The following is a 9,622-nucleotide window of genomic DNA, read 5'->3' on the forward strand; positions in this document are numbered from 1 at the left end:
TTATTGGTGCTGAGTTATGCAGCATTAGGGTATAAGAAGGCAGCTCCATATTGCCAATGCATTTTAAAGTGTTTGCAAACAAAAGATATTAGATTTATTTTAATACAGTTCATGAGGGAAAAAAAAATCAGAACAAATATCAGAATTGCAAAAAAAGTGAAGGCTTGGATTTGTTTTAGGGCACTTCATGGACTGATCTGGGAACCACAGAAAATAACTGTTTATCCCTCCTAAAATACGAAGTGTCATATCTCTTCCTTGCTTTACATTTTTTAGGCAGGAGGCTCCAGGGATCATCAAATGTTCTTTAACAATTTTGTTCAGTGCTAATTAAGAACGTGCATTTGCCATAAAAATACTATTTAAATATAGGACTTAATGTACAGATTTGTAGAGACTTTGCTTAAGACAATGCAGTACCTCAGGACAGAAACAAGGACAACCAAGGACAAATGGAAGATGTCGTGCAGCTGATGCCTATATGTGTATATATATACATATAAAAATAAAAATAAATAAAAATAAATAAATATGGTGGTCTTGCTGAAGACAAGATACAGCAGATATTGTAACATTTGTCATGCTGAAGTCTAGTAAGCCTGTACTTCATTTCTCGGTAGAGTGACTGTGTACCGAGGAACTCTTGTGGTAAGTGATCAAGTGTGTGATCTCCTAAAAAAAGCATCACTGCTGAGAAGGGGGATTTCATACCTATTTGTAGATTAGGATAAATGCTCGGGCCAAATTTCCCAATTTTTCTGCAAGCCAGTCTACCTCACGCAACACACGTGTACAAAATATGCAGAGTTTGATGTGAGTTTTCTGGAATTGAGCCCTGTGTAAGCAGCAGTTTGGATAAATTCCAGACCTTGCACCTCCAAAATATAGGATCACTTTTGTGTGCTCATAAATTTCTTTTTGCTTGAGAATTTGCTGGTTTAGATTATGCTCCAAGATCCTTTCTTGTAATTAATGAACTAAAAAATATGCAGTAGACTGCCCTGATAAACTTATGGATTTCACTGCGCCTGCAACAGTGAATTACCCCCATAAAGGCTTGGACCTTCATCAACAAATATTTCATTTAATTTGAGTCAGTACAGTTGGGTTTATAATGACAATTTTCAACGGCATTGCATTTTTAGCTAGTAACACTTGTTCAGGACTCTTTCTAGTCTCCTCTCCACACTAACTGAAGTGTGTAATTAAGGACTTGGTGAAAAATCTTTGTAGCTTGGGCCAAAGTGGTTTGCAGTTTGCTGGCAGAGATGTACACGTTGTCTTATCAGAAAATTGAATACAAATAGCAATACAAGGGTGTGACATTGCGGCTCTACAGAAGAAGGAGCGCAGGACAGCAGAGAGTTGAGAAGCCAGCACGGAAACCTCTGAGAGGAGAGGTGCTGCTGGAGATGGAGGATGTGGGAGAAGAGAAGATTAACCAAGGTGGTGAGTAGTGGGGGGAGAGCTAAGAAATTCTTTGAACATAGTGACTGGCAGCTTGATTTGTTCATGATATAGGAGATGAGTTCTCAGAGGGACACGGAGAGGGGAGCAATTTGATCAAATACACAGATAAGGGGCTTGGCAACTGAACTGCATTTGGTATAAACATGGCATGAAGTGACACCGTGACAATGATGTGACACCAGGTCTGACATGGAAGGGGCTGCGAGAGGCCAGGTAAAATGGGGAAGAGAGAAACAAGGAGAAACTGAGAATACAGGTTTGATACAACACATGCAGAAAGATGCACAAGGAAATACGAAAATAACTGCAAGAAAATGATCGCAGATCTTAGTCTGGAATACAAGAACTAGCAGGATTTAGCAGGCGAGATCAGCCACTGTGAGTTTGCCATGGTTTAAAGTGAAGGTGGGCCAGCTAAGAGAGTAAACAGAGAAAATATGAATGACCCTGAGGAAGGAAACAAGTCAACACAGCCAGATTTTGTTCAACATGGGATTTGATATAAATGCAGATTTCATATAAACATGGGTGTTGGTTTCAGTGAGAGCTGCTAACTTGTTCTGTTTGGCAATGTCTTTATCAGCTGATAACTGCTGATCTGGGGAGGAAAGCAGTGGCTGATGTATCTTTGTATCACTCTTGCCTCAGATGTACCCCTTCATTTTTCTTTCTTCACTTTAATTCTAAATCCCATGTGTCGCAAACACACAAATACTTGAGTGTAGCAAGCCAAAACCAAAAAGGAATACTAAGGCTACATAATGTACAGCCAGGTTGACATGTATAAACAAAAAATGTAAGGTTTAAGAATTGTATTTATATTTAATTGTACATTTAGGAGGGAGTAATCTGTTTAAGTGTAGTTGAATTTCAAAGATCATTATTTCCTGACCAATTTTTAACTAGCATTCTTCATTCCTTTCAAGACATAAATAATTTGGCATTATCCATCTGGGTGAATAAGGGTTATAACCCTTTTAAAGAAAGCCTCAGGCATTGAAGTGTTTCAAGATCTTTCTACAGTTGAGTAGGATATATATAAATATAAATACATACATACATACATATATATATATATATATATATATATAAATGCACCACTTGCACAGGACCAAGTTGGCTGCAGAGCTGGAATATGAGTGTCTCTGCAGAGCTCTAGGCACAAACTACAAAGCCCTCCTGAAAGGGCTCTGACCTTGTAGGTACCGTTTTACACTGAACACTCCTTTCAAGAATTTTGGCAACACTTTATATTGCAAAGTAGAGAAATTTTGTATCCTTTAGAAAATAATTAAATATAACTGTCCTGAATATCTTAAAACCACTGTAAGACTAAACTTCGTGATGAGGGGTGATGAATTTTTTAGGTATCCTACATCTTCTCTTCTTCAGTGCTTTTATAAAGCTTGCTACCATGTACCCTTTGACACTTTTCTGTCCATAGGCAGGAAAATCTGAAATATTTTAAATTATTCAGACTGAAGTTTGAGCTGTTGTGTGCTCTAAATACTCCTGTGTGCTAGGCAAGTTGAGGTTGCAGATAAAGTTCTTATCAACTGTAGCCTCAGTGGACTCCTTTATTTCTTTCAATCACCTTTGTCCTTTCCTTGCTACGTCTTGCAAACTGCTCTATTTCTGATTTTAAAAAAAAATGTAATTTTATGGATTGTATTTTTTTCATAGGGGTTTTACCCAGATTATGCAGTTCTCACTTTGATTACTTCAGACTGTGAAAATCTCCCCACCCGCACATCCTGCTCCAAGACCAAGGTTTATGTCGTGAAGGCGGCAGAGAAATTTACGAAGTTAAATATAGGTAGTTTTTGTTTCTATAAAAAACAACAGTCCGGAAGGCTGCAGGTCTTTCTTCACTCTCATAAACTGACCTATATCCTTCTATCATATGCAATATTTGGGCCAATTTTACTGCCTGGGTGCCAACTCTTCCTTTACACCAGTTGCTCAATATGATGATTATTACTCGACTTCTAAACTTCCATAATTCAACCCATTTTTCTACTTAGCTCAGAGTGTGAGAAAGTCATATTTAGGTTACTCAGCTGTCTTGCTTCTTTGGCAGTTCATTATCACCCCAATAAACATGGCTCCAGTAGACCCAAAGCACAAGACAGAAAGCTGCAGAAAAAGGGAAGAATTAGCCTGGTCTTTACGAGCCAGATGCATCCAGCTTTCCTCGAAGTCTTACAACTGCACCTTTGAATCCCCTCACACTGCTCCCAGTGACCCAGGGAGTTGTAGAAGCAGAGCAAGATTCCCCTGTGAACTGTTTGGGAGCCCTGGGAAAGCGGATGCCTTGTTCTGAGCATCTGCTGGGAGGATGTAATGAATTATCCATCATTTGTAAAGTGAATAACTCCCAGGACTGGCAGTAACATAGAGAACACATTTTACACTGGAGAACTTGCACAGGGTTAGGACAGACTCTTCTGTGATGAAGGGACAATTAATCCTTTCCTCAGCTGTTCTCTCTCAGGCAAAAATGCAGAAAGGAAAACCTTGTTTCATGGAGGTTGTACCCAAACTGGGATTTTGCTCCAGCTCCTTTTATTAGTGCCTGGCTATCGTTGTTCCTGTCTGTTTCTGTCTCCCTCTGAAGACAAAGGTGGGACTTGCACTGCTGGCAAAACGTGCTGCAGATCCCAGGGCTTTCCCTGGCAGTATGACAAGTTTGCCATACCCAGGTCACTGATGGGTGGACAGGAATTACTTCTTCATGCCATGCAGATGCACTTTTTTGTTCATTCACATGTTTGAATAAGCAGTTACAAGAGCCATGTGAGCAAGAAAACACCCAGCATTAATGTCTGGCTTAAAAATCAGGTTGGGGGGCTGCTTCCAGAGACCATACTATGACTATGGACATAGGAAGGAGTGCTGAGTGATTCCATCAAAACATGGATTTTGAGCTCTATCAGTTTCCTAACAGTAATGAGATACCTGTGTTATTGCTAAATAACCATGAAAGCTCTGTTTTAAGCTCTGGATCTGTTTGATAACAGGCTGTAGAGCAAGAAACAGTTCAGCTGTCACGTGCACTGCACTCTGTTGTGCCCCAGTTTTCACATGATGAGAACATTTAAACTCCTTTCCTACATTAGCAGGTGTGCCAATAGGCTGCAGCTGGTATTTTAGTCTGAGGAGTCAGGAAGAAAAGGCTGCACAGCACTGCACTGCAAATTTATTAACTCCCAAAGCCACAGCGGGAGACAGGGAGATGGGAATTAACCACAGCAGATGGAGACATAAAGCTTGGTTAAGTCTCCTTCACCCCCAACAGGCTCCTTTTCTCTTGCCCTCTTCCCTGGTATCTCCTGCAACAAAGCCTGTAACAATCACCAAAAAAGGAAATTCCTGAGCTCATTGCTTAACCAGGCTATAAGATAAAACTCTTACACCCAGCAAGAGACTGGAACTGTTTGACTTTGGGGTTGTTTTTCAGACAACATGAGAAAAACACACATCTATCTATCTATCTATCTATCTATCTATCTATCTATCTATCTATCTATCTATCTATCTATCTATCTATCTATCTATCTATCTATCTATTATTTCGAGTGCAATAGCAGCAAAAAAATGAAAGAAATCTGTTGTAGCACAGAAGAAAGCAGTGCTTTTCTAAGAGTGTGCTTGAAAATGGGGTTTATATTTACTGTGCTTGTACAATGTTTGGATTCTAGTTCTGCTAAAATAACAGCATACTGCAATGGCACACACTGTACACACTGCTGCTGAATTAATAGAACTGGAGTGCCTGCTACTGAAACATGCCAATTTGCATAAAATTAGTTATGAAGAAAATGAAAATAAACTTAACCAAAGCTGTAAATTAAGATGTTGAGTCTTTGAGGCAGAGAATATCATGGTACTGCTTCACCATCTGCCGAAGGGGTGTCCAAGTTCATTCCCACAAGTTGGAGATGATGTAGGAATTGTGCTTCATTATCAGTGGTAGGTTTGTATTGGATAGTGGCCTTATTTCAATAAAGAGCTGGAATGGAGCAGAAAGCAAACTGTAGTGCTACACTTGACATTCCCCATCATTCTTACTTTCTCATTTAGAACCACTGTAAGGAGAAGTGTCAGCAGCTCCCCATGGGCTGGAAAGGGTCATCCATGGGTCTTCTTAGAACCAGCCCTGCCACCAAGAACAAGACTGACCTTATATCCCCTCTGTCTTGGCCACCATCATACAGAAAATGAGTCAAGGAGATCACAGAGATCAAGCAAAAAACAAGAGCTTGGCTCTCACTGCCTGCTCCTGTTTGAAGTCACAGCATTTTACATCCTTGCTGCTCACTGAGTGCAAGGCACTAGAGAATCAAGCTCAGCTCCTGTAAAAAGAATGTGAAATCAAAGTCTGGAAAGTCCAATAAAACCAAAGGTGTGTTGGTACCTCCTACTACACTGGTGTTATCTCACACATTTCTGGAAGCAATGATTTTTATTCCTTGCCTGTCTTTCAGAGTATGATGTAACAAAATGATTTGGGACAAGATAAGAGCTTTCTGTCACAGAAATGGAGAGTACAATTCCCCACCCCATGTCCCCAACCTCCTCCTTTCCTTCTCCCTATGCACTCTCCTCTCTCAAAAGCTCTCCCTGATGCTCACACTTCACACAGCACAGTGTGTTTTGTCACTAGAAAAGCTGGAAACTTAACCAAGGAAAACTGCAGCAATGTTTTTATGGGGTTTGGGGCTGCATCAGTTTGCTTTGCAATCCAGTGCCCGATGGTGACGGCACAAGCAGTGACAAGAAAGGGCTGCACAGCCAGTACAGGGGCTGGATGAGCAGGGAGTGAAGAAAGGAGAGAGGGATCAGGAATCAGGAATAGGGGTGAAGCAATGAGACCTCCTTTTCCAAAGCAGAAACATTTTAGTTGCAGCATCCTTCTCTGAATTCAGCAAATTGCTCACAAATGAAAAGAAATCAGCCTATTTTGCAGCCAGGCTTGTACTCACTGTAAATTGCAAAGTGTAGTTCAGTTTGGAATATTTAAATATTCAACTCATTGTAAATTGTAAAGTGTAGTTTAGTTTGGAACATATGAACATTCAGAAAATCTGTGCATCATTTCAGGTTTTCTCATCAAATAAACCTAACGATTCTGGATCTTCTTTGCATGTTTTTAGAAATAATTAACAGGATCCAAAGTAATTATCATTCGACTGAATTTTTTTTAGTGAATGATCGATCTGGAAGAGTGAATCTGTAAATGACACTGCGTGTGTGGTGATGGGTCCCAGTCACCAAGGCCATTGCTGCCATCTGCTGCAACGGCACAGAAACAGCCAAGAGTCGAAAAATCCTTCCCTGTTGGCCATTCCAGGGAGAAAATCCTGCAGAAGCGACCCCAGCAAGCCCAGCTCTACGTGACCCGGTGAAAAACTGAAATCCACGGTGTTAAATTCAACTCCTCCCTGAAGAAAACGTTAAGGAAAGGAACGGAGCCCAACCTTTTGACACAGATTTATGGTCAGATTTAGTGGATTCTGCTGCAGGAAGGCTGCAAACTCTTCCCAGGGGGACTTCAGAGGTTTTTTCCAACCTAATTGATTCTGTGATTTCTGTGATTCTGTGTCTCCCAGCAGCGGGGCCGCCCTGACACAGCCCCGTTCCCGCTGTCCCAGCGCAGTGAGGGACGCCAGGCTGGTCCCTCTCGCCCCGGCAGCTCCCGCAGCCTCAGCAGCGGCTGTGGCGAGGGAGCCCCGCACTGTGAGGGGCCTCAGAACGCTGAGGGGTCACAGAACGCTGAGGGGTCACAGAACGCTGAGGGGTCACAGAACGCTGAGGGGTCACAGAACGTTGAGGGGTCACAGAACGCTGAGGGGTCACAGAACGCTGAGGGGTCACAGAACACTGAGAGGCCCCAGAACGCTGAGGGGTCACAGAACGCTGAGGGGTCACAGAACCCTGAGGGGTCACAGAACACTGAGAGGCCCCAGAACGTTGAGGGGTCACAGAACGCTGAGGGGTCACAGAACACTGAGAGGCCCCAGAACGCTGAGGGCTCCCGGCGGCCGCAGGACGGGGATGCCCCTCAGAGCCTGTCCCCCAATGACGGAAACGGATCCCCCCGCCTGGACCCGCCCCCCAGCGAGCTGAGTGGAGGAGCGCCTGACTGCTCTGCCCGATAGCCAATCAGAGCGCGGCACCGCGAGGTCGCGAGCCAATAGGCAGCGAGGGCAGGGAGCGGCCGGGCGGAAGCGGCGGCGGCGCTGAGGGAGCGCGGCGGGCGGAGCGGGCAGGTGAGGGCGGGAGGTCGGTGAGGCGTTTGGGCGAGTTCGTGTCTTCCGCCGGGTCGTGGTTCCGGCTCTTCTCTCTTCACCGCTTGCGAGCTCCCTCCGCGGGGTTTGGGCCGAGCCCGGCGCAGAGCAAGGTGCCGGATGTGGGCCCTGCCTGGTTTCTCTCGTGGGGCGCGGGTGAAGAGGGGAGGCCGCACGAGGAGCGGCTGAGGTCACTTGTTCTGGTGAGCCTGGAGAAGAGCAGACTGAGAGGCGACCTCACCGCGGGCTGCAGCTTCTCCCCGAGGGGCAGCGCCGATCTCTGCCCTCTGTGACCAGTGACAGAGCCCGGGGGAACGACTGGAACTGTGCCGGGGAGATTCGGTGGATATTAGGAAAAGTTTCCTCCAGAAGGTAGTTGGACACCGAACAGGTTCCCCAAACTCTCTTTGGTCGTAACCCGAGGCCTGAAAGAGTTCAAGAAGCCTTTGGGACAAGCTCTCAGGCACGGAGGGGATTGTTGGGGTGTCCTGTGTGAGGCCTGGAGTTGATCCTTGTGAATCCCTTCCAGCTCAGGATATTCTATGATTCTGGGGGGTTTGCCCACCAGGCCCCATCTAGGGAAGGAGGTCACTCCTCTCCCTTTGGCTGCCCAGTTTATAGGCTGGTCTTTTATATTTGGGGAAATGAGTGTTCTGCGTGCTTCTAGTACAGTTAATCTTGCTATAAGTATACCTTGATGAAAAGGTGCTGTGGATTTGCCAGGAGTTTCCTGTATTCTGCACACGGATTTGTCTCTTCTGGCTCATTTTCTCACATCCACCTCCCATATTTTGTCTTTGTTTATGTCTATATTCTGACCTTGTGACACAAATTGTTAATATTTGTTTCTTGGGTCATTCCCTAGCTATTTCATCTGGTAAAAATGGGTGAACCTCAGCAAGTGAGTGCCCTTCCTCCGCCTCCAATGCAATATATCAAAGAATATACTGATGAAAATATCCGTAAAGGCCTGGCTCCAAAGCCACCGCCACCTGTGAAGGACAGCTACATGATGTTTGGGAATCAGTTCCAGTGTGATGACCTGATCATCCGGCCCCTGGAGAGCCAGGGTATTGAACGGCTGCATCCTATGCAGTTTGATCACAAGAAGGAGTTAAGGAAACTTAATATGTCTATCCTGGTCAACTTTCTGGACCTCTTGGACATCTTGATAAGGAGTCCAGGGAGTATAAAGCGAGAGGAGAAACTGGAAGACTTGAAACTGCTTTTTGTCCACGTGCATCACCTTATAAATGAGTATCGGCCTCACCAAGCCAGGGAGACGCTGAGGGTCATGATGGAGGTGCAGAAACGCCAGCGCCTGGAGACGGCTGAGCGGTTCCAGAAGCACCTGGAGCGAGTTGTGGAGATGATCCAGAATTGCCTGGCTTCCCTGCCTGATGATCTGCCTCATGCAGAGGGGGGGCTGAGAGTCAACGTGGACCCCATGGATGCTGATGATGGCAGCAACTGTGCTGGACAGAGCGAAAAGCAGAGGGAGCGTTCTGGTGGCAAGAGAGATCAGGTTTTGGACAAAGATGCAGCAATGTGCAGCATTATTGATGAAATGACATGAAGCAATCACCTGGTTTTGTTAAAGCACCACAGTGAGAGACAGAAGGGATTTTGAGGATACACGTCTTTTGTTTTGCTGTTGTACAAGGAGACAAAGCATTTGTTGTGCACCTATTGGAGGTTATGAGTGACTGGGCAGATGAAAATGTTTTAATGTTTTGTGACCTGTGTTTTTCTGGTAGAAGTGAAAAAGTCTAGTTTTTTGTTAAATGTATCATGTCAGTTGGTAGGCACAGATTAAAGTTGGCTTTTCCTGTTGTACTTTCATTTGTCACTTTCTGCTTGTT

The 9,622-nt window shown here is 44.4% G+C and overlaps 1 protein-coding gene across 4 annotated transcripts; it reads left to right on the forward strand.

The window, feature by feature from the left end:
- The first annotated feature begins 7,688 nt into the window (after positions 1-7,688).
- MED7 (mediator complex subunit 7) lies at positions 7,689-9,602 on the forward strand. 4 transcript variants are annotated; one of them, XM_005523615.3, is made up of 2 exons: positions 7,689-7,742; positions 8,626-9,602. In XM_005523615.3, the coding sequence occupies exon 2, from the start codon at positions 8,644-8,646 to the stop codon at positions 9,334-9,336; it is 693 nt and encodes a 230-aa protein (XP_005523672.1). In that variant the 5' UTR covers positions 7,689-7,742; positions 8,626-8,643; the 3' UTR covers positions 9,337-9,602. The 4 variants fall into 4 exon arrangements, with proteins under 4 accessions (XP_005523672.1, XP_014108525.1, XP_087919832.1 ...); XM_014253050.2 differs by lacking the exon at positions 7,689-7,742 and adding an exon at positions 7,751-7,873; XM_088063706.1 differs by lacking the exon at positions 7,689-7,742 and adding an exon at positions 7,756-7,963.
- The last annotated feature ends 20 nt before the right edge of the window (positions 9,603-9,622 follow it).

Source organism: Pseudopodoces humilis, chromosome 17 (assembly GCF_049639895.1).
Source record: "Pseudopodoces humilis isolate 2021_Gansu_Grassland_sample_001 chromosome 17, ASM4963989v1, whole genome shotgun sequence".
Lineage (NCBI taxonomy): Eukaryota > Metazoa > Chordata > Aves > Passeriformes > Paridae > Pseudopodoces > Pseudopodoces humilis.

Coding starts and splice junctions, on each gene's coding strand:
- MED7 (XM_005523615.3), top strand. CDS start 8,644: ATGGGTGAACCTCAGCAAGTGAGTGCCCTTCCTCCGCCTCCAATGCAA.